At 36.6% G+C, this 25,811-nt stretch overlaps 1 protein-coding gene across 2 annotated transcripts; it reads left to right on the top strand.

Moving 5' to 3' along the window:
* Positions 1-3: 3 nt before the first annotated feature.
* On the top strand, positions 4-25,592 carry ak8 (adenylate kinase 8). 2 transcript variants are annotated; one of them, XM_082170767.1, is made up of 14 exons: positions 4-59; positions 736-875; positions 957-1,041; positions 1,384-1,433; positions 1,877-1,984; positions 3,087-3,152; positions 7,063-7,144; positions 7,309-7,380; positions 7,809-8,012; positions 10,620-10,751; positions 11,233-11,322; positions 14,572-14,713; positions 23,972-24,052; positions 24,165-25,592. In XM_082170767.1, the coding sequence occupies exons 2-14, from the start codon at positions 771-773 to the stop codon at positions 24,421-24,423; spliced, it is 1,476 nt and encodes a 491-aa protein (XP_082026893.1). In that variant the 5' UTR covers positions 4-59; positions 736-770; the 3' UTR covers positions 24,424-25,592. The 2 variants fall into 2 exon arrangements, with proteins under 2 accessions (XP_082026893.1, XP_082026892.1); XM_082170766.1 differs by having other exon boundaries at positions 3,084-3,152.
* The last annotated feature ends 219 nt before the right edge of the window (positions 25,593-25,811 follow it).

Below are 25,811 nucleotides of genomic sequence, written 5' to 3'. Positions count from 1 at the left end.
CAACAAACATTAACAAACGCGTGCGCACAGCGAACTATCAGCAACAACTACATTTCAAGGTAACATCAAATGTTTTTCGCGATCAGAACAGTAAACTGCATCTTGTAATTTTAAATGAAGGTTAAAACGTTACCTACGTAGTTTCCGTAACATTCCTTAATTTACATTTTGTTAAAGCAAAGAGCAATGCTGCATCAGAAAACCTATATTCAGTCATTTGTTCTGTTTGACTTTGAAAGGTCAATCCGAAAACCTACTACAGTTTGTTTGTTTAACGCTATTTAATCAATTTAATGAGAGTCTCTCAGCCCAGATCAGTGGTTTAGCCTCATAAAACACTCTTGATGTGTTTTATTGATTTAAAGGGTTAACAGTTAACTTAGTTCACCCAACAATGAAAATTCTGTCATCATTTACTCACCCTCAAGTTGTTCCAAACCTGCATGAATTTCTTTCTTCTGCTGAACACAAATAATATTTTGAAACAGGCAGTTGATGTACCCCACTGACTTCCATAGAATTGATTGTCCATTTTATGTAAGTCAGTGGGGTCCATCAACTCCATATTGTTCAAAATATATTTTTCTGTGTTCAGCAGAAGAAAGAAATTCATACAGGTTTGGAACAACTTGAGGGTGACTTAAGTGATGACAAAATGTTCGGGTGAACTAACTTACCCCTTTAATGTTATCTTTTTGTGAACCAAGGCACTTTAAAAAAAACTGTTATTTACAGATTTTCAAGCTTTTGGTGAGTTTCTGTGTCGTGTGATGTATAACGTTACTGCAGTGATGGATGCAACTGTAAGACCCCTCAGAATCCCTCCTGAGATGGCCATTTATGCAGAGAAACATGACATATTTCATTTGGTCCAGGTATAGACATTTTACTAGACAATATTTAACAAGTTTATGATCTTTTAGGCAATTTCACTCAAATAAGTGACTCATTTGCAGACACTACTGAGAAATGTGATGGTGGACAAGCCAGAGGACCCCATTCAATACCTGATTAACTTGCTGAAAAGGGACAGTGTTGATGGTAAGATTTTTGTAATTATACGTGTGATAAATCCTTAAAAAAAATTTATTTATTGTTTTAATTATCTTCTAAAAGCAATTCATTTTACAAAAATATATTCCATACCACAAGATGGCGCAGTCATATATAATATCATATTTTATAAGAAGTTTAAGGAGTAGCGGAAATCCAACTTGTTAATATTGTTTAGATAAAAAGGCAGTTATCATAATTATAGAATGACTGCCTGTGTTTTTAAACACATAGAAATACATTATTAGACTTAGCTAACTATCAATGCCATCATGCATCAATAATGTATTGAGGACAGGTTATTGATTTTAACAAATACACTTGTTTCAGTGCCAAGAATCATATTATTGGGTCCTCCTGCGTCCGGGAAAAGAACCATAGTAAGTCATTTTAAGTACAAAATTATTGAGTAGCTAAATTAATTGAACTTTGTTTTAAGCTACAATTAAACAATTCAAGTGTAGCCTATATTTTTCTTGTTTATATCTTAAGGTGATATACAGTAAGTGTTGTGCTCACTGTAAATAGCTTAGCATATAGGCCTATTTAGTTTTTTTGTCTGTAATTTTGTGCTTGTGCTTTCTTCAGTCTTGAAGTTAATTTATAAATAGGCCTGTCATGTCAGAGTTTCATCAGAGTTAAATGAAATAAGATATTCATCATAGTTACACCGTCAGGCCTCAGAGATTCCAATACTGCTTCACTCATCTTTACAGAATTACCTGTTCTGGAGCACATCATGCACTTCCGAATATTTTCATTTTTGTCAGTGTTTCTACATTTTATATCCTGCTACAGATTGTACTCTTTTGTCTTGCCGCAGGCTAAAAAGTTGTGTGAGCACACACAGGCTATTCACATAACTTTTAGTGATATCTTAAAGGATGACAGTGACCTGACCAGAACTGCACAGTATCAAGACAAAAAACAGGTGGGGTCTCTCTTTCTCAGTCCTTTCTATTGAAAATACAATATAGCCTACTTCTATTAGGTTTCCCATAGAGTTTTATGACTAAATTAGCCTTTTTAGCAGGCCTAGAACACGGAAGTCTGCATGTATTTGTGTGTATTACTACTTAATTGCAAAGTATATTTAAGGAAAAGTAGTCTGGAATGCCTTGATCATTATATTCATTTTAGATGTAGGAAGTAGGAAAGGTAATGTTGTCAGCATTAGCTACACTCTCTGGATGCCGGTAATTGCGGTCTCTGTGGTATTGTAAAGACATAGAACTGATTTTGTCTGAAGTCTGATCATGCAAATGCAATGCAGGCTAGTTAGTCGATAAATCAGGAGTTGAATAGAATTAAAAGAAAAGAGAGAGATGTGCTTAGGAAAAGTGCCTCCCAATGGTTTAATTATTCTAATTATCCTCTCACTTAAACTCGCCGTGGCCTTGAGTTTAAAATAGAACGATCCAAAAGATTCCAATTATTATCATTTTCACAAAATTCACAAAGGAGAGTGAGATGAAAGCAGCAGAGGATGTCATAAATAATTAGAGATTCAACAGCATATTTGAATGTGTTTGTTTAATAATAATTGGATTGTTTTGGTGGACAGTCATTTAGTAGAGAACAGATATATCTCAGGTAGGTTTAGAAGGTAATGTTTGAGACACAAATGATAGTCAGTTGGTCTAAAGTTCTATTCTATTCTATTCTATTGATTTAAATATTTTTTTAAATGATTAAATTTGATTAAAACATTTATCCTCTGTGAATTATTGTTAATGTTGGTCTGATCAAAATACAAATGACGGAAGTCAGTTGTTTATTATCATTTGATGATCTGACTGGACAGCCTTTTTTTATTTCAAATCTTTATTATTATATTAATATACAGAATTGTCATTCATTTAATTCATATTTATTTATCTTATATATATATATTTTTTATTTTATTTTATTATTTTAATATATATATATATATATATATATGTTTGTTTTTGTTTTGTTTTGTTTAATAATTTAATTTGATTAAATCATTAACTCACTGCGATTTATTGTCGGTAATGTTGGTCTGATAGAAGATCCCCAAAGACGTCTGGAGCCAGTTGATTCAGCAACGCCTTTCAAAACCCGACTGTGTTCGACGGGTAAGGACTTGCTTTTTCTTTTTCTTTACTTTTATTTCTTTTGTAATTAATTTAGAAAAATGAACACTGCGTGTTTTACTCAACCTGTCTAAAACGTGAAAAATGAAACAAGCTAGTGAGAGAAACATATTTTCATCCTGAACTTGCACGTAACCTCCACGTTTTGAACTGCGTGTAATGTTTACAAGCGCGATGCCCAAATAATTTGTCATATTTTTTTCTTTATCTACACTCAACCTTCTACGATAAACAATTAGACGTGTGTTTCTCCGCCTCCCTTGAGGACTGCTGGGATGGGTCTCGGGGAATGCAAGACTGCTGGTGAGAGTTCTCGGAGAAAACCTTTCATCACCAGCAGGCCCCTCACCGGCTGCCAGTTACATGTGATCTCAGCACTAATGCCACTTAAGAACCTCACCGCTGAGGTGTCCGTTCACGTTTACTCTCAGATCTCACACCTTTTGATTCCTCCTTTCATCTTTCAGTCAAATCACACAATCAATCACGGACTCCCTGATCGTGTGTTTTTCTGAAGTGTCAGTTTCTTCTGTGCAGCCGCACGGAGGAATATGTAAATCATCCGACTCCAAAAAAGCATCTCCTTTTATGCCTCACTAAACTCCGCAAATGGCTTTACTCAGCCAAGAATCCCATCGCGAAACTTTTTCCGTTTGGCATCCTTTAACTTTCACCTTTTAATCTCAGTAGTTTGTGATTAGCAACTCCTTTGAATCTAGTAATGGATGTTTATCCCTTCAGGCAAACTGTCTGATAGTATTTATCAGGTTATTTAATTATTTTCCATCCTGACTGATCTGCATATGAGCAGAGGATTGAGGTAGAGTTTTTCCTCTGTAGATTTAGACACCTGACAAAGCATCTCTGGCTCACCATGTGGAGCCTTCATCTCATGGTCTTTTGCTTCGCACACACTTAAATGGGCCAAAGAATGGAATGATTGACATGTCACATAACCACTGGAGCCTAGACAGCTAAGCTTAATTGCTCTGCCACTGATGCCTGCGTGTGTGTGTGTGTGTGTGTGTGTGCTTGTCTACCTGTTTTTCCAAATTAAGCAACAATGAATGTTAATCATGCCTAATCTAGGTCATCTAGTTCATCTCCGCCTGTCACTGCTTCTCAAGCTGTCTTAATTCTTTCTCTCTCGTTCTCTCATGAGGCTGCTGTTTGTAAAACTTTAGACTTGTACTCTTGTGGAAAATCAGGAGAGGGAGCATAGGTAATGAATAGCGATTTATAGTAAAATGTCAATTTAATGAGTGCCTTTCAGTCCTGGAAAAAAAAGAAGATGGACCCTAAAGTAAATGAGAAAAAAAGAAGGAAGGAAAGAAAGAAAGATCATGGGGTGCATGTCACAGTCATCCGGATCCCTAATGAGGCTTCCAAATAAAGTTATGCTGTTTGAATTTGCATAGTGTCTGTAATTCTATTTTGAGGGAGAAAGGAGGAATCTAAAGGAAAGTTTGGAAATTAAATATTCATAACTTTTTGAGAGCACACAATGCAAAAAAAAAAAGAATGCTTTACGGAGTTGTTTTATAATCATATGGTTCAATTGAACAGCAATAAGTCAAGTCAAGTATATTTGTATAGCGCTTTTCACAATACAGATTGTATCAAAGCAGCTTCACAGTATTAAATTAAAATAATACAACAAAGTTTGTTTCAAGAGGAATTTATTGATTGATAAAATTAAATTAAATATCCCCAAAATATCCCCAACTGAGCAAGCCAAAGGCAACAATAAAAGATTTAAGGCGATTGTACACTATGATTCAAAAGTTTGGGGTGGGTATTTGGAAATATTTGGAAAGAAGTATCTTATGCTCAGCAAAAAAATACTGTAAAACATTGATATTGTGAAATATTATTACAATTTAAAATAAGTGATTTCTATTTTAATATATTTTAAAATGTAATTTAATAAAAGTTGAACAGCATTTGTTTGCAATAGAAATCATTTGTAACATAGCTTTACTGTCACTTTTGATCAGTTTATTGCACCCTTCCTGACTTAACTTACTGACCCTAAACTTAAACTGTAGTGTAGGCTATATAATATGTATGTGCACACTTGATTTTGTCGCTTTGGCTATTGTGACATGTCTAACTGTTTCTTCAGTGTTTTGCATTATGAGTGCTGTGTTAAAGAGATCATATCAAGTTAAAAGAATTTCTTGACCCGGGTTCAGCTCCATTTATTATTTGTTAATTTTATTTTATTTTAAAACTATAGAAACATTAAAGCGAATCAGTGGTTAACAGATAAGTGGACAGCTAATTGAGATCTAATTGTTAAAGTCAAGTGGAGTGTTTTGCAGCCGCCACTGCTGCCATATTGTCTGTCTGTATTGTCTGTGTTGGGGTCTGTGAGTGACATGCCGGGGCTCTGCTTCTGCTCCCCTGCCTTGCCTGCTGTTTGGCTGGCTGGTGACATCTGCTCCACGCATGTCCCTCCTGTGATAGCTGGCCTCACTGCAGATGTTCCAGTCCTGGGGTCTCTGTCTGAGCCCTCTGCTACTGCACCACGGCCCCTTTTGATGTGGGGATGAAACGGAATGGAGCAAGTCGCAGTGGGGCTGTGTTCAGATGTATGTGCGGGAGTTAATGTGTGCATAGAGCGTATGTGTGCACTGTAGTTTGACCGAAGCAAGTTTGAACTCTACCTAGGTTTCCTTGTCAAGCCTCTGAACATACAGATGCATATTGGTATATAATCTGCTCTTCACTTGATTTCTGTAATAACTATTATTTCATCATGCTCTTCTAGAAATGCTGCACATCAACAAACTGAACAGACACCACACTACTGACATTTGTCATTCAAGAGGCTGGAGTTTGCTCAACATCCGCCCTGTATTTTCCCTATATTCATGGCAGTTAGATTGTGTAGGCTAGAGGCCTTTTATGCATTCTGTGCGTCAGGCCCTGCTCATGGGCTTCCCAGCCACAGAGGCAATCAAATGCTTAATGGGAAAGTAAGTGGGAGGAAACTTGCGCGCTGAGTTCAGGTGAAGCAAAGGATAGGTTTGCCGTTAAAGATCAAAGCCTGAAAAAACAAAGGCTGATATCAAACAGACACTCGAAACTCAGCAGCAAAAACCCACAGCTCCTCTGATAATACTTAGATCTATAAATGTTTGTTGCATATATTTATTTATTTTAAGATTATTCACTGCAGTAATAAGTTGGCCCCTAACAAGCACTTTTGGGAGATGGTTTCTTTGACTGTTCTTTATTTTACCGCACCATTGCACAGCAAGCCTTGGGATTTAGGAGACTATTAGAGAGGAGGATTTTTTTTATGGATTTGTAGCTAATGAATGATATGCATGCGTTTCCTTTCTTCTTATGTTATTTTTATTGCTAAGTGAGAAGTGTGGAGAGGAGCTGGAGAATTAGGCACATTTTCAAGGTTTTTATGGATTTAACCCTCCATTTGCCTCCCTGCATGAGACCCCATATGGGCCAGTTTTACTCCTTATTCATACAACAATTTATACATTCATTATTTACACTGGTACAGGGCAGCAATTTAAATGAATTATGCATATAAAATTATTCATTCAAAGCCTATTACTGTTTTTTAAAGTATTTTTCCAGGCAGGATATTGTTTTGTTTATATGAAAACTATTTTAAACAACAATTTAAGCACAGTAGCTGACCATGGGGAAAAGCAAGTGCATTTATAGAAATGTAAACAGGAGAATTGTGTGGGTGTTTATTTAAGACAAAATGCAAGGTTTCAGCTGTGTTAATGGCAGAATGTGTCGGCATTGTCTATCACTAGCAAAGTTGCACTCTATGTGTCATCAGAGAGTTTTATTATTGTTTAAAGCAAATTGTTTGTACCTTTTCAAATGTGCATAACATGCATTGTATTACCAGGGCTGGGTTTTGGAAGCCATTCCCAAGACACAAGAAGAGGCACTATGTCTACAAGAAGCAGGCATCACCCCAGATCATGTTGGTTAGTGGCATGTTGTCCAAACACTTTGTTGTTACCAACTGAAAAACAAGAGATTTGAATCAGGACTCGATAATGAGACCGACCAAATATCTCTCTGGGACTCACTATCACTCCCCAGAGAATGTGTCAAACTCTAGTGCTTTCTTTTAACTCTTTCCTCGCAGTGATGCTGGAAGCTCCTGATGTCGTTCTGATTGAAAGGAGCTCGGGCAAGAGGATAGACCCTGTCTCAGGAGGTAATGTCTGTATGATCATTACACATTTCTTAGTTCAGAGAGTGGGACTGCGAGACAGGCAGCTAACATGCACATTGTTAGAATGCATATCTGTGGACCTTGACAGCGCTCCACTTGTTTGCCGAATCCAAATCGGGCCCGTGTGTCCTCAGGGTTTCAGAAAGCCCAGCTGTAATGAACAAAAGCCAGAGCTCCCTGCAGATTTATGATGGTGCGGATGCACCATTTCCACATAATTGCCATTTTCCCTTTTGTGTATTTATGATCCATGTTTATGAATCTTTTTCAGGACATTCGCTGTCAAAATAAATGCTTTGGAAAACGTTTATTTTTTTATATATATATATTTTACCCTCCTACTTTTACCTCAGCACATATATCCTGGAGTATAAATGACCTTTCCCACATTTTTTCTTTCCATGTCTTAGATGTATATCACGTCACCTTCATGTGGCCTGAAAGTGAAGAGGTTGCACAGCGTTTAGAAACACCCATGACACTGATGCCAGCTGATCTTATAGCCAAAAAGCTGCAGAAATACCACATAGAAGCTCATGCTCTGAGGCGCACCTACCACAGCTGCCTGAAGACCATCAATGCTGACCAGCCCCATGCAGACGTTTACTCTCAAGGTAAACTTCACCATCTTCACCCGCTCTGGTACCATTGCCGTCCATCTGCATTAAAGGGATACTTCTACCAAAACTCACCCCTCATGTTGTTCCAAAGCTGCGTGTTTTTCTTTTACGGAACACAAAAGAAGATATTTTGAAGAATTTTGTTAGCCAAACTGTCTTAGTGACCATTGACTGCCATTGTGTGGACAAATATTTTTTTATTTTTTTCAAATCTTATTTTATGTTCTAAAAAAGTCATACAGGTTTGGAACGACATATAAGTGAATAAATGATGACAACATTTTCATTTTTGGCTGAACTATCAGTTTAAATTAGTGTTTACAAATCTTCTTGTCAAGCTACTGACTTTGTATGAGGTATAAAACTGATCTTAGGTGGTATTTTCCATTGGGTGCTCATTTAATCAAGCCATTTGAATTCAAAACATAGGCTGCATTTCTAAAAATGTGTGCAGGTTAGACTTAGGTTGGTCACTGAGTTACATTTAGAGCTTTTCAAACATTTCTACTAATTTCACCTACAGCGATGAACAGACATCTACCGCCCCTATTGGTCGGAGGTCAGTAGTGAAGCGGCTGCATTCAGAGGCTGTGATTGACCTGCTTGTCAGGCACTCTTCCAGTTGAGGAGGTTGCCTCAGGCAGCTCTGCAGGCACAGACTATCCCATGAGAACCTGGGCAGGGATGCGCGGTCCTCGCCAATTACATTAAAACCATCTGAATCCAACCTGTCTAAATATTATATCGCTCAACTTGACAAAATAATTTTGTCACTTCCCTTCCTTTAGTCGTGAGGTAGAGCTAGGCAGTGAATATTTAAACCGCTCTTTGCATACATCACTTTGACTGTAGCATTAGGCAGGTTAGCAGCATTTTGTGAAATTCATACCACAGTTTTTTATTATAAAGATGCATATTTATCATAGGAATGAGTATAGATGGAACTGATAGCCAGTCATTGTGTATTATGGGCAACATTTTTAGAGATGTTATAAACTGACCTCTGTCTATCACTTTTACAATATTTTGCCAGCTCAAGCTACATAAACATGAGCTGGGAGAAATTCAGATCCAATTTTGGACTGGTTTCTTTCCATTTCTCGATTTCTTATAGAAATTTGGCTTATCTGGGGAGAAATAAAGGCTCATTTAGTCTCATGGCACATTAGTATTAAAGCCTAAATGCTCTGTTGAATTACCTATCAAGGAAGCGATCCTCCAGCCTAATGGTTTTGCGCTGTGAGCTTGATTTGTAAATTGTACACCGTAGGACAGTGTGCCATTATGTCTAATAACTTAACTGCACCTGATTTTCTTGATATGCCTAAATGGAGGACATTAAATAAATATTTGAGATAAACTCTGCCATAAAACATTCATAAACCCATACTGAGGAGCAAACAGCAATAAGGCTGTCATCTTAAATCTGTTTAGTGCTAATTCAGCATGCGGTTTGATTGCAACGTTGCTAGTTTCCCCCTGACTTAGCCTTTTAGCGCATTAACATGTTTCGCATATTAAGCATTTATCATGTTGTTGTATAACAATTAGCAGCATAAAGGGCTTGATGAGAGGAACTCATTAGTTATGATTAGGCTGTTGTTAATCATTGCACATTAGAATGGCGGCTCAGCGCAGGTTCCAGACAAACAGCATTGTTGTGAGTGAAACCCAACTGCAAACAGATGGCTTCGATGTGGATGTCACACTACAAGCAAATGCCCCCGTGGACATGAAAGGAAGCCTCTGATGATTAATTAATCAAGTGGCTTTATATTCAGTTTAGTGGCAATCTCTGTTTATGATCTGAGCGAATAGGCTGTCACCAGCCTCACAAATGTGCTCTATTATCTTACTCCATTAAACATTCAATATAGTCTACCCGTGCCTGCATTGTGTTGTTTTGTATTAAAGTATGGTACGGTGTGAACATAGGGTTGAAGATGTACAGAATGTTTTGTAATGCATATGCTACAAAAAGGTTTTTTGGGTCATTTCAAATGCTGTTCTTTTTAACTTTCTATTCTTCAAAGAATCCTGAAAAAAAGATTTCCACAATATTAAGCAGCACAACTGAGTCCAATATTGATGATAATATTAATAATAATAGTATTAATAAATGTTTCTTGAGCACCAAATCAGCATATTATAATAATTATCGAAGGATCATGTGACACTGAAGACTGGAGTAATGGCTGATGAAAATTCAGAATTGCCATAATGCCATCACAGGAAAAAATATATTTTTTAATTATGTTCAAATAGAAAAATGTAATTTAATAATTTTTTATAATATTGCTTTTTTTGCTGTATTTTGGGTAAATAAATGCAGCCTTGTTGAGAGGCTTATCATTAAAAACAAAAACAAACAAAAACATAAAAAAAAAAAATTACTGACTCCACATTTTTAACAATAGTGTATCTTTAATGTATTTGTAGTGGCACTGATAGCTACATTTAAATTTCAGCTTGAACAATAGATTTTAATAGGTTTCATTTATTCACTGAAAATGTATTTATCTAAGCATTGCTGCACTTTGTTACATATCACATAACATTTCTCATTCATTCCTAAATGGTTATTTTGTATTTATACTGCAGTGCTGAACTATGTCCGTACGCCACGTCACTCTGCCTCACCCTACACTCCCAGAATCCTACTGTTTGGACCCCCAGGTTCAGGAAAGAGTCTTCAGGCAAAACTAATTGCTCAGAAATACGGCATTGTCAACAGTAAGCTCCTTCTCAACTCTACATCTTCTGTTAATTCGTATTAAATACTGTCACTTTTCACCTGTACACTCTCTCATCTGCAAGGTTCAACATAGTTAAAAATGGTAGTTTAGCCGAAATGTAAAATGTATTGTCCTATTATGTAAAAGTCACCCTCTTGATGATCCAAACCTCTATGTAGAACACAAAAGTAGACATTTTTAAAGAATCATTACACAGCTCTTTCCATACATTGACAGTTTATTGTGATCAAGCTCCAAAAAAGACACAAAAACACCAAAAATAATGCACCATTTTTTTATCTGGATGCAAGGAAAAAAATAACAGTGCAAAGGTTTAGAACAACTTGAGAGTGAGTAAATCATTTTTTTATATAATTTTTTGTGAGTGAACCATTGTCATAGTAGTATGTTGTTAATTTAAAAGTATTATTATTATTGTTTACTTTCTTCTGTTCTTTCCCATATCTCTGTTGCTGTAGTTTGTTGTGGTGAGTTTCTGAAGGCTGTGTCAGCTGATGAGAACCATATGGGGGAGCTCATTAAACCCTACCTGGAGTCAGAACAGCAAGGTATGTCTCCTTACCTCCTCTATACCTACTGCCAAATGGGTCAGTCACACAGAACAAGTCAAACCCCAGTCTGTAAGATGCAGAGTTCTGTTTCCTGCTTTTGACCAAATAATTGGACCCCCTCACACACACACCTCATAGTCAGAATAATCCGCTCAGTGAACATGTTGTGATATTTTCACATATTCACATATATGATATTGGTTTATGATAATTGTAGTGCAAATGATTATCATATAAATGTTTGGTTACTTTCCGGATGTCTAAACAAAATCACAGTACTTGCTGGCTTCTTACCCTATAGGTTTTGCATCTACTGTAAGACAACCATTTTTTTTATATAGTTATACACCATAATGCTCTAGTTGTCTTGACTTTCTGTGACCTTTCATTCATCCTCATCATTGTTATTCCCTTCTCATCTCACACGCTCTGTGTCTGCCCAACACCTCTCTGTTCTAAATCCCTCAGAGACCATACGTAAATATATATAGATATATAGTCCCACCCCTCAGAGAATGCATCCAGCCATTGGGACTGCCAATCACTGCCTTTATCACTGCTCTGGCCCAAGTCACTCGCCTTCAGCAAGTTTTCATTAATTTAGTAAAGATTCTCAAGGGATGCAAAGCACAGAATGTAAGCGTGCATTTGTGTGTGTGTGTGTGTGTGTGTTTTATTTTTTATAAATCCTTAGCCTTTTCATTGATAGGGATAGTACAGAGAAGACATTAAAAAATGGGGAGAAGATGGAGATTGGGTCTGGGAATGACGCAAGCCCAATTCAAACTTGTATCGCCTAGATAAGTACCATATCATGTCTTTATTTCACATCCTTAGCCTTAAATCAATAGTTCACCCAAAAATGAACTTTCTGTCATCATTTACTTGCCTTAAGCTCACTCATGGTGGTCCAAACCTGATTTTTTTCCTTCTGTGTAACACAAAAGAAGTCAGTGGGGTGAAGCAAAATTAGACTTTATTGAAAGAAAATGAATATTCAGTTTTGTGTGGGTTTGAGAATTGAATCTGAATTCAGCCAGATGTTGTTTTACCAATTGCGTCACACTTACAAAAATAATCTTGACATGAATTAAAAGCTTGCATAACACTCTGGGAAACCTTTCATTATCAATTTGATGTAATGTAATAATATAATATAAAAGTATATTTATATTGCGCATTATAGAAAATATTGTTTCAAAGCAGATTTATTATAAACAGGAAGAAAACAGCTGCAATGTATAATTATAATTATATAATTTTATAATTTATGGATAACCGTAACTAACATTATTAAAACAGATCCTTAGTTCTTGTACATTGAAACACATTTCAACATTACATTAAAACTTAATAAAACTTACATATTTCTTTAACATTCATAGTAAAGCAAATATTTGTACATGAATTCTCTATTAAGCGTGATACAATGTTTGTGATTTATTAATGAAAGTTATTATAAAGTGCCACCAATTCATACTTCATCATATATGGAATTCTGTGTAAATAAAACATTTAATGGCTCATGCTGAAAGTATTGAGAGTTGACTCAACTTAAACAGTTTTTTTTTTTTAATGATCCATCTACCTCCGATAAGTACACATGCACACCCAATGTGATTGTCATATCTGTCAGAGCATGTTAAGTATCTTTTCAGCTCTAGCAGTATCTGTCACGTGCAACTTGTGTTTGTAAATTCATGTTGCGTGTTTGTTGAAGTAGCAATGTGTGCATAAGAAATGCTATGTAAATGTTTTGTTAGCTCGTATTTCATTGCCTTGTTGAACAGGGCTCCGGTATCCTGGGAGAGGGGGATTTTTGTGCCTTCCCTTTGCTTTTCTCCCCCCTTTTCCTGCGACTGAGTATTTGAGGCAGAGAGCTTGCCTAAATAATTTACAAGTTGATTAATGGCCTCACAGGGGTATAATTAGGTGATGGAGAGATGGTGGCTAGTGTAACCAGTTCAGTGCTTCTGGGATTTGAGAAGCCAGATTATTAAGCAAACCAAAAAAAAAAATTGTCTTAGCAGAAGTGAAGAAGAGGAAAGAAAGAAAGAAGAGGAAGCCTCTCCAGGCTGCCTGATGTTTGAAGCAGGGCTGCAGAGATAGGCAAGAGGCTGTGCGTGTTTGATGTGGAAATTGGACAGTTTGAAACCGTCGACTTTAATTTTTCACCAGCTGCAGGGACCCCCCTGGGTGCCAGCTTGCGTTCCTTAAAGAATGCTGTTCTATTTTCTCTTTACCCTCATTATTTGTTTGTCCTCCGCCACTCTCATTAGTTTTCCCGCTGCATTACAAACGCTACCCTTCTCTACCGCACTGTCCATCAGTTTTAAGAGGTGCCATCATCCCCTTAAACAATTCGCTCGTGTTGCCTGTCAACCAGCAGTTGACTGCTTTTGTACTCTGAGAGGGACCCGTGAAATATCTTCAAAAGACAAAATGTACATACATGAATTTAAATGACACCGTGTCTGCTAATTATTTATCACCTCACATCTGAATAAACCGCCTTGATTTGATACAGATGCAAACAAAAGGCACGTCCTTGACAATACCGCTTGATGATGAGATCGCTGATGCTTTGTATGGATATGATGTTGTTTCAGTTCTGCTCAGACCATCTCCTTTAATTTAATCCTCTTAATGGGGCGCTCCAGCGCTCTAGATGGCCTCCACACAGTTTAAGTGAAATATTCATTTCCTTTTCTGTCCGCCTCTGCCCATGTGTTTTCGAATCAGATCAACTTTACTGTTTATTTGGGGTTTTAAACCCTTAAAACGGCATCCTATATCAACCACTTTCATGTTTCAAAAAGTTCTCGTACTGTTTTTTTCTTTTTCTATAAAGTCTTCTTCATAGTACCTGGAAAAAAGTAAACAAATGAAAGGCCTTTCTCACGTCCGTTAGATCTATAACACTGTGATCTCACATCCTACAGGGAGGAACGTATGCAGTATTTCAAACAAAATGCTAAGCAGGTGTGTTTGTGTGCGTGTCTCGTGGGGTAACCCCATCTGAACACCGTGTTTACAGTATATAGGACGAGTGTCATTCAAAGGACATAGCAAGTTGAATTTCAGGAGTCTGAACCTCTTGGTTCTCGAAGTTTGCCTTAATGAGATTTCTCTTCTACTGTTTGCATTGTTGTATTTCTGTCATGTAATTAGGAAAAAGCACAACAAATGTATAAATAGATGATAACTGTATTGTAATATCGCTGTATTTATGTTTAATCCATACAGTGCCATCCAGTATAGTCCTGCAGATCCTTAAAGAGAGACTGAGCAGGATGGACTGTACCACACGAGGATGGGTGCTCCATGGATTTCCTCAAGATGTGGAGCAGGCAGAAAAACTCCAAGAGTCTAATTTGCTACCAAACAGGTATATCAGTCTCTATAAACTGATTTCCAGTGGTTCTCTTTTTTTTTTCTTGTGTATCCTTCGATGAATATCTTTTGAAATAGAACGGTCAAAAGAACAGCATTTATTTGAAATATAACTTTTTCATAACAATGTAATTATTGTTACAATTACAATGATCAGTCCTTGCTGAATAAAAGTTTTCATTTCTTTTTTTCTTTTTAATCTTACCAACTTTTTAATGGTAGTATCTATCACAATGGGCATGCATGGCATATTTGAAATTAAGGAAGTACACTATATTTGAGAGCAAGGAGGTGTGCCATACTCTGAGAACCACTTTTTTACATTCAATTCATCTCTCCATTTCTGTATCGATTTCAACCTACGCATCATCTACCCGCTGTATTCCCATTCATTGACCTGTCAAACACTTTAGACCAGTGACAGACAGAGATGTAAACATTGGTGTTTAGCTAATGAAAACAAAACACTAGAGAATTTTATAAACTGGACTGTGAATTTTCTGGTTATTATTTGTGATTTGCATCTCCTCAGCTATCCTAAATAGTGAGTGTAACTGCAGGGCTCAGATTGCCCTCTCAGATTACCCTTAACTCAACTGCCCTGGAGGATCTGATGGCACTTAGATTATACAACCTATCCTCTGTGTGTGTCCCCTCATTAGAGAGCTCACTTTGAGGGTTAGGTCATCAGTGAAAATAACGTGTCCCAATTCTGTCTCCTTTGACACAGAAACAAGAGCAGGAGCACAAATCTGTGCAGTAACCAGTGTTGGGGAAAGTTACTTTGAAAAGTAATGCATTACAATATTGCGTTACTCCCTTAAAAAGTAACTAATTGCTTTACTTAGAAAATTGCTTTCTTTTAAAGAAAAGTAATGCGTTACATTACTTTTGCGTTACTTTTTATCACCTGGGATAGGCTTGTTTGTTTGTTTGTTTGTTTGTTTTATAAAAAAAAAAAAAAATGGGGGGGCAAATGTTCTTTATTTTAAGTTCTATATTTTGGTCAAAATGTAAATAATAAGGCTGAAGGAAATGTAAATTCACATGTGTACAGTAGAGGGCGCAGCTCAAACAATCCTTTCTGTTTAACTGAATCATCGAAGGTCAGCAGCAAGTACATTGGTCAATAAAGTGAGATTAAATGCATAAAATATTTGTTTGTTTTTCATATTTAGTTATTGGAGGTTTGCATAGTATTCTGATTTAGGATTTCACTGATTGTATTCATTTTGAGGATTTCTGAAGGTTTTGTTTTTTTGTTTTTTTGCCAGTGAGATGAGTAAATACTGACATTTAGTCTAGAACTACAATAACCATAAATTTACTCACGATTTCTCTCAACTTGAGGACAGAAGGGTTGTCAGTCAATAAATGGGAAAACAAAGTAACTTGCTTTACTTATTTGAAAAGTAAATCAGATATTTTGTTGTAAATTTAAATCCCCCTGTAGTCAATAATTGTATCCCTTAAAACTATCTTTGATCACCATATTTAAAAGTTTTTTCCTTGAAAAAAAATGTCATGCCTTAAAATAGCTTGAATGTAACTCTACACCCTTGCCTTATTTGTATACGCGGTTCTATGAATATGCAAATTAGCCCAGCCTCCACTCACTCAAACCAGCTCAAAGATCCACTCGTTGACGATCACACGTTGACGTGATTGGTTACAAGGTAGTTTGTGACGTCAGAAACACCAGCGATTTCAAACCACGTTTTTTTTAGAGGGTCTTTAGATCACTGCAGTTTTAAGGAGAAAATAGTCAGCAATGGTGTTGACTTTTAAATTTGCACATGGTTTATCTTAAAGCACATTAAAAACACCATATAGACATATAAACAACATTAAAAGCTTGCTTTTCACCACAGGGGGACTTTAAAAGTAATCCGTTATTTTACCAGTTACTTGAAAAAAAAGTAATCTGATTACATAAGTAACGAGTTACTTGTAATGCGTTACACCCAACACTGGCAGTAACATTAGTAAAAATCTACTTGTTCACTGCAGGGCCCCCTTTTCAACCTGTTCTCCTGTCCTGCTGTTTCTAATCATGATTTCTCATCATATTTACTAAGTTTTTATAAGCTCTCTGCTATAAAGATTTGATCCCAGATGTCAGCAAGCAGACACGGTGTCCACTTCCCTCTCCGCTTCAGCATAGCAAGGCCTTATTTCCTCCATTAACATCCCCTGTTGTTTGGGCTAATGGCAGGAGACCTCATTTACATAGCATTAGCGTAATTGATTCGAAGGGCCGCGGTTAGCCTGGCCCTGAAACAATGGGGAGATAATGTTTCAGATGGGCCAATGATGGCCCGATGGCGGCGCTGTACCTGACAGCTTTATTAATTAACAGCTCTCTGGTTACCAGGCTTTAGTGAGGATGAATAAGTCAGCTCCTCCTGGAGCAGTGCCAGGGCATGGGCATTTAATAGGTGTCACTGGCAGAAGAGAGAGGGGACAGAGTGGATCCCTTTACCCATTTCCTGAAAGGGCTCCATTAACAGAGAGTCGCTGCCTGCGATAAGTGCCAAGACAATGTTGTTTGTGTGACTCCAGAGGCCTGTTGCATGAAGTAGCAGTTTCAGAGTAGGTTTAGAGTTGACAATACCATTCAAATCAAACCTGGTTTAGATCAAGTTCAGTGGGCTCACAACGCTCGATATAAACATTCTCTGTCAACTCCGGGTTTGATCCAGTGTTCGTGATTAATTGTGGAGCGCGAGCACCTGAAAGTGTGACGTGCAGCGAACAGCCAATCACACGGAACATGGAGAGCATCAGTTTGATTGACTTCTCAAGAGAGAGCCGGTGCAATTCACTTTTCTGATGAAGATTAAGAGATCGTTATGAAATATATTATGAATTTTAAATGCATTTACAAGGCAGGAATAAACACTGCTGCTGCAGCGGAAGTTTGATAAGGTAGCTGAAAGAATCTGACTCTATTAATGCTAGTGAATCAACTGAATTTAAATAATAAGAATTTATATAGGCTCAAAAAGAGCTAAAAAGGAAACACGTAAGCTTAATCAGTTTAAAAGCTTTATATGTACAGTTTTGAAGCTTGTAATTATATGTATATAATTATATTTATTTAAATGCAAAGTTCAATATTATTTGTCAATTCATGTAAATATATGTATATAAATAATTAGCAGCAAAAAATTGGTAATTTTGTCACTATAAACTGCAAAAATTTGAAGCAAGAGATACAGGGGTAGTGGCTTTATTGCATCAGACGTGTATCACTTTGCTCACAACTGACTGGTCCAGTTTTGGTTTGCGATCTCTAACCCAGAATAAAACCTGCTCTGGTTTTATTGTATTTTGTTTTGTTTTGTTTAAATATACATACAGTAATGACCTGTTTGCCTTGCTGAAGTTGTAGTTGCAGGCGATCCAGAGTATTGGCTGTCTGTTCCAGTTAGTGGCATAGTCTTTTGTCATGTAAAGGAAGTTACTTGATCCATGAAAGACGAAAGAGGAAGAAAAGGAAAAAGGACGCTCGCTAATGAAGTTACCTCATCAGATAAATGAAGATGCCTTTGCTCTGGTTTCTCATGCCGCAATCATCCGATCCTCTTTCAAAAGCTGATCAGTCACAGTTAGCCATGGATGTATGACACTTTGTTAAGAAGGAAATCTAAAATAATTATCTATTGTTATGTATGTACAGCAAAGTTTGAGGCAGTGGTATTCAACCTTTTGACAATATTTTAAGGCCTTTTTTGAAGATTTTTCCTGAAGATTTGTGATTTACTGGATAAGGATTTAAAAAAAATATATATATATATATTTGTACTCCCAATTTTTAACGATAAAATATTTTAGATCTTGAAAATAACTATACAAATGTATATTCATCATTAAAAATGCCCATGGAGTTATAAGATTTTGTTCATTTCCAGGTCTAGAAATTACAATTTTGAAATTAGGCTAATTACAGTAATTAAGCTATTTAAAATTAGCATATTTTAATGCTTGTTTTCTCTTATTTAAAATAATGTAATTAATTTAATTCTTGAGGCCCCCTTGGAAGTTTGCTGAGGCCTGGTTGAGAACCACTGGTTCACTGGATACAGATTAATTTCAAAAGATAAAAATTCTGTCATCATTCCAAACTTATATGACTTTTTAGGTAAATATCTTGGCCACTTTTTTCATATAATGAAATTGAAATGACAAAAAGTACCACTGATTCTTGAGAGTCGGGACAAAACACGTTTTAAAAAACTTTTTTTTTAAATACACACTATATCAATTAGAGTTATATGTTTCTGCAGAGAAAGGTCTTATTTAACCATGTAAAGGAACAGGTTCTAAATAAAAACACATTTTTAACAAATAAACATGTTTCCCTTCAGAACTGGATTTGTGTCAACTCCGTCAGACACACTAAAAAGTATACAATTTTAATTCTTCAAATCCAACAAGAATCTACATTTCTGAAGTATATTGTAATAGTGTTTAGTTACTCTGATATGTAAAAACATTACAATATATAAACTTAAGTTGTGATGTCACACTATTCTGAAAACTCAGATTTCTAAATATTTGCATTTTCAAACTTTGATTTTAATTTCAATATTGTAAAAACAAATTCCTTAAACAAATAAAACATAAGAGGATGTAGATCAGATTGTCCTTTATTACAAAAACAACATAAACTAAAGGAAGAATATTTGTTTTTCCCCCCAAAATAACAAAAACATTCATACATCCAACGCTGTTGACAAAGATCTGACGGTGTTGACGAAGATCTGACGGTGTTGACGGAAAAACTGACGGTGTTGACAATTTTTTTTGGAATGTTTTACCTCCGATTTGTGAAATGTTCACCTGTTTGTCATGATATGTTCTGACAATAAAGAGTAGTTTAAAACCACAATTAACGCTCTGTTTTCTACAACTTTCACTTAGGAGCAAAAATCTGCCTTTAAACTTGAAAGAAATAAAGATTTGACATTTATCGTGATAATTATCGATATCGACTGATATAAAAAAAAAATACCGTGATCATTTTTTTTGCCCATATCGCCCAGCCCTACACTGGCTTCTCATTTCTCTATCTCTGTCTCTACATATAAATATATATATTAAAGTGCTGGCAAAGTTACACGTTACACAATAATAAGCAGACCACTGCCTGCCCATTCTCTACAAGTCAGATGTGTATGGTTAAATAATGTAATGCATGCTATGTATGTGCATTTATGTGTAAATAAAACCCTGAAATAACAGTTTAACCCTTCACTATATTCACAAATAATATTATATTCGCACATTAAGAGGTTATTGGTGGATTTGTCAACTCTGTCAGCTTACAGGTCTACTCCGTCGGACATAGAACCTGACGGAGTTGACGTCTGACGGAGTTGACGTAAAGGCATGTATTTTCCCGCCAAACCATGTATTGTACACTGCAGCTAGGTAGTTTTTCCTCAGTTGCTAGCTGTCCCAATAACCTCACTAAAATGCTTAAATTCAATCCACTATGTTTTAAAAAAAGTATCTTAAAAGATGGTATTGACATGGTGCAGCTGTGACCATAGGAATATTGACATTGTTTGTCTAAAATATACAAAAATGTAAAACGTACCAGAGCATGTGTGGTAGTGCTGCATTCACCACAGGCAGGGAGATGAAAAGGGGTCCTCAGGGATATAGCTGACCATGCTATTTCCTGATTTAAAGAGCTTTATGAAAAAATCTGACAGAGTTGACAGAAACTGAGGACACAACTTTAATAGGCAGATTTTTATGGAAAATATTGTTTGATGTTCACTTCATGCATTGTTTTTTATATTTATACCCCTTATTTTTTATTTGATATATATGTTTTCACAATTGTAGAGCTTTTTTTAAGTTTTTTGGGATGGTTAATATTGTGACCTCTTGCTGAGGACAAGTGCAATAACATGGACCTTCTAACCACAGACCATACATCTAAACAAATTTTCCCCAAAAAGATAAAAAGGGTTATTCTAAAAATCAGATAGGTATATACAATTCCTTTAGATTTAACTTTGTAAGTATGTCAATCATGATGATTTTCTTAATTTTTGCTATAAATTAGACTTTTCTATGTGGGACATGTTTTGTCCCGACTCTCAAGAATCAGTGAGTACAATGAAAGTATTATAAATGGGTCTTTACAGCTATATTTCAAAACTTGTGAAGCTGCGCTGTAGATTTCCGTGAGGAACAAAAAAAATGTATCCTTTGCAAATCATGACATCTTCCCTAGTCATGAGTGAATAGGAATGTCTGATTCATCATTCTTTTAATTCAGATCCTTTCAGTGAATCATTTGATCCAGTTCAATAAACATGATTCATTCATGAATCAAACTGATCCAGTTCTTGAATTCAACTCTTTGGTCTGTTTCACAAAATTATTGTTTGACTTCAAAAGACCTGAAATATAGAACACAGGCCATATGGATCAATTTTATGGGGCTTATTTTGTCATAAAGTTTGACCGCCCTTATTCATTTTCACTTTCAAGGAAAGGTAGCATAATACCTGAGCTTCTCTTTGGACCCATGTCCAAACCCCTCATACATGATCATTCTCAGACTGTACAGCAGGTCATTTTTACTTCGTTAGTTTCGCTGGTCTCACTCCCACCCCTCCTACCAGTCTTTAACTACTCTCCAGTTTGGCTGGTCATCAGCCTCTTACAGCCTTGACACACTTGCAAACAATCAGAGTCTTTGGAAGCTCTGAAATATGCATGGCTACCTGTGACAGGTAGATAAAGAAGAGCAATTAGCCATGTAATCTAAGAGTCTGGCCCATTGACCTGCTCTCGTCCCGTCCTTGCCTTGCCTTGCCCTGCCCTCTCTCTCTCCCTCTCTCTCTCTCTCTCTCCCTCTCCCTCTCTCTCTCTCATTCTCTCTCTTTCCACTTGCACCGAGCTCTAGCTCTCTATTAGTAAAACGTATTTCATGTGTCCGCTCCCCATCAAATCAAGCAACACTTCCTCTGATTGGCTTATCAATTATACAGCAGGGGCAGCATTACAATTTAATCAGTGGTAAACATTGCCGTGGCCACCTGTAAAGAATCTTTCCCTCATTAATTTCTTAATTTGGAGAGATAGAAAGGCAGGCAGAGGGGCCGACGGGAGCGGCAGCGCTCCGAGAGATCGGATAGACAGAGACCTTCTTGGATCACTTCAGCTCAGCGAGTAAACTGAAGAACAAAAGGGTCAAAGGTTACCACCATCTACTTAATGTATACCGTATACCAGTGGAAGAATAGAAACCACATCCGCGCACACACACGTACTGACGGTAGGATATGCTAAGACTAGATTCAGGATCATTTGTAGCAGCTGAGGACTGTCAGGCTCTTGTTATCTGCCTTGTTTTAGTCAGTCATTTGTTAGAGGATCTCAAGCTGTCATCTAAGAAACATCTAATGTAAATCAATTCATCTTGTACAGCTCCCCCCACATAAAAAGTGGGGGGAATGAGAAGAAAGACGAACACAAGCCCCCACCCTCCCATCCTCCAGCCCCAGACACAACGCACCATCCTTTTGCTCCTCTAGATTTATAAATATTTCATGAGGAAGCATAAATATTAATTCTAATAGCTTTGCAGAGTAGTTATTATTTCTTTTTTAAGACAAATATTCATTAAAAATTGAGAGAAACCTTTTTCTGAAATGATTAAACCTACACACACACACACACACACACACACACATTATTATGGCTCTTAAACACTTCAAGTATCTAGCATTTTCAGTCCAGACTAATAGTCAGTTAAAGCACCATGTCTCCTTTGTCCATTTCAGATGGCCCCGTGGTTCACAGTGGTACTGAGAGCCAGGATCACAAAGACATTTAAATATTTTATCAAAAGCACCAACTTAGATCTCTTTCTCCATTTTTCCTTAGTTTCTCAACCCCTTTTGGTTGAAAAGGAGGCCTTATGATGTACAATTCCTGTTTGTCTTTATCTATAGCTTGAATTGGTCCAAAATCGCATCTCACCACAATCTCAGTCTGTGTAAAATGTTTAGGTGGCTAACAATTAAATAATGTGGACGAGGCTGTGAGGTTCCTGTCCTCTGGAGGCTTGGATTAAATCATTTGGGATAAGGCTGGCATGTAAACCCCCCCACCTGACCACACCATTAGGCCCACTTTGTGTCTGGACAATGTCAAAACACAATGACCCCTGGGTAGAAACCCTAACATTCCTCTGTTGAAGTCCTCTCATGACCCAGGAGAGTATCCCTGTTTTCCATTATTTTCTTCATCATTTATTTAGCTCTAATACGAGCACATTATGATGATTTCTCTTTGAATGCTAGATGGAGTCTATATGTAATAGAATAATGGATTGATATGGTTTTCGCATGACATGTTATGATTTCTGAAGACATTTTGAGAATCATAATGAGTTTGACGATTCCAGTTGCTCTTACAATTCTGGTTCTGCTAAATGTACGCTGCTGTTCAAAAGTTTGGGGTTTGAACGTTTTTTTCATGTTTTTGAAATGATTTTGAAGTCTCTTAAGCTCAACAAGGCTGCATTTATGTGATTAAAATATATTGTGAAATATTACAATTTAAAATAACTGTTTTCTATATTTTAATATAAATTGTTAAATCTATTTTAATATAAATTGCTAAATTGTCAGAAATCATTCTAATATGCTGATTTGCTACTTAAGAAACTTTTCTCATTATTATTAAAGCAGTAGTGCTGCTTATTATTTTGTGGAAATCGTGGTGCACATTTTCCGGATTCTTTGATGAATAGAAAGTTTAAAGGAACTGAATTTATTTGAAATAAAAATCTTTTGTAACATTATAAAAGTCTTTACTGGCACTTTTGATCAATTTAATGCTGAATAGATGTATTAATTTCTTACAAAGAAATAAGTCTTATTAATGCCAATCCTTTGAGACAAATATTCGTTAAAAATTGAGAGAAACCTTTTTCTGAAATGAGTGAACCACACACACACACACACACATGATTATGGCTCTTATATGACTGGTCTCATGGTTAGTTAAGATAAGATTGGTTGATTTTCTAAGAACAAAAAGTCATTTATTTGGGAGAGTCAGATTATACTTGATTAAATTCTTTTTTGATTCATTAAAAATCATTGTTCTATTATTGGACTACACTCTCTCTCTTCCTCTCTCTCTTTCTCTCTCAATTTGAGAGAATAACAGATATCATGACAGACTTCCACATGATCTCTGCCTCTGTCCCCTCTAGGGTCTTCTTCCTGGAGATGACTGATGACATTGCTATCGAGAGGGTAACACTTAGGAGTGTCGATCCTGTGACTGGAGAATGGTGAGAAGGACCTTCTGCTTAGCAAACTGTAAATTTGTATGCAAAGAAACCATTCCTTCAGGTTCAACTAAAAACATAAATGCGTTCTGAATGTTGCGTTTGAACTCTGCAGGTATCACACCGTGTTTAAACCCGCCCCTGGTCCAGAAGTGCAGGCCCGGCTTCGGTTTGACCCGAGGAATTCAGAAGCACGGCTGCTAAAAAGGCTTAAGGATTACAGGAGCCATGCAGTGGACCTGCAGGCCTTTTACCCACAGGCAGTGTATATCAGTGCTGACCAGGACCCACACAACGTGTTTGAGTCACTGGAGAGTAGGCTAGTGGGCCGACTACCCAAAGTCCTGTCTAACCGAGAAACAAATGAGGGCTAATCCTCTTTAAACACCGTTAGAGGGACACTCCACCTAAAAAAATTAATTCTCTCACAATTTACGCACCCTCATGCCTTCCCAGATGTAAATGACTTTCTTCTGTGGACCAAATATGGAGATTTTTTGAAAAACAATCCATATAAAGCAAGTGAATGGGTCCCTCAAAGTTGACGCTTCAAAACCTACACAAAACAAACAAGATTATAATCCATACGACCCCAGTGGATAAATCAATGTCTTCTGAAGTGAAACGATAGGTATGTAAGAAAAATACGAATATTTTAAACTTTTTACGCTATAAACCATCGCTTCTGGCCAACTGTCAATGCTTGGCATAACGTCAGCACGTTGTAAAACTCAAAAAATCATGTGGAAAGACAGAAGACGTCACTTCTTGAGTTTCACAATGCGCTTACATCATAGTTTACAGCATGCTGGCATTTGTGTCAAGCATGAACTCATATGACAGTTGACCGTACACTATGATTTATAGTGTAAAAGTTTAAAATAGTCGTTTTTTTACACACACATATAGTTTTGCTTCAGAACACATCGATTCATCCTCTGCCATTGTATGCATTACCGTTGTGTTAGTTTTGCATGGTTTTTGAACCATCAACTTTGAGGGACTCATCAGCTTGCATTTAAATCTCTGTTTGTGTTCCACAGAAGAAAGTTAGTCATATACATCTGAGAATTTTAATTTTTGGATGGAGTATCCCTTTAAGCATACACAGCTTTAAAGGGATAGTTCACCCAAAAAAGAAAATTCTGTGATCATTTACTCTCCCTCAAGTTGTTCCAAACCTGTATGACTTTCTTTCTTCTGCTATACACAAAAGAAGATATTTTAAAGAAGGTTGGTAATTAAACAGTTGCTGGTCCCCATTGACTTCCATAGTATTTTTTTTCCCTACTATGTAAGTCAATGGGGTCCATCAGACATTTGGTTTCCGACTTTCTTCAAAATATCTTTTTTTGTGTTCAGCAGAAGAAAGAAAGTCATACAGGTTTGGAACAACTTGAGGGAGAGTAAATGATCACAGAATTTTCATTTTTGGGTGAACTATCCCTTTAATGCAAATTCTAGATCTGTTTGTTGTGCTTTTATTTCTCTCCTGACATTTGTACATCTGAAAGGCTACTTAATAAATTTCTTTTAAATTTGACTTTAGTTCTCTTTTCTTGGTCATAGTTATATCTTATATTTTAATGAACACTGACATGTCTCCAAATACATCATGGAAAAATACATCACCAAACTGATGTAGTCATTCTTGCCGTCTGACTGTGTGTGAGTTCATGGGAGTGCATTGCACATGCTAATTCGACATATGATTAATTAACATAACGGGAAAAAGCAGACCGGCCAGAGCCTTTGTGGTGGG

The sequence above is a fragment of the Leuciscus leuciscus genome, assembly GCF_965113295.1.
Source record: "Leuciscus leuciscus genome assembly, chromosome: 5".
In the NCBI taxonomy this organism is placed as follows: domain Eukaryota; kingdom Metazoa; phylum Chordata; class Actinopteri; order Cypriniformes; family Leuciscidae; genus Leuciscus; species Leuciscus leuciscus.
Note: the sequence above shows the minus strand (reverse complement) of the source record. Positions and strands in the feature narration are given on the sequence as shown.

Excerpts from the sequence above, each read along its gene's own strand:
- ak8 (XM_082170766.1), top strand. The coding sequence starts at position 771 with ATGTATAACGTTACTGCAGTGATGGATGCAACTGTAAGACCCCTCAGA. Across the intron at positions 1,042-1,383 it reads GAAAAGGGACAGTGTTGATG|TGCCAAGAATCATATTATTG; the intron begins GTAAGATTTTTG and ends CACTTGTTTCAG. Across the intron at positions 1,434-1,876 it reads CGTCCGGGAAAAGAACCATA|GCTAAAAAGTTGTGTGAGCA; the intron begins GTAAGTCATTTT and ends GTCTTGCCGCAG.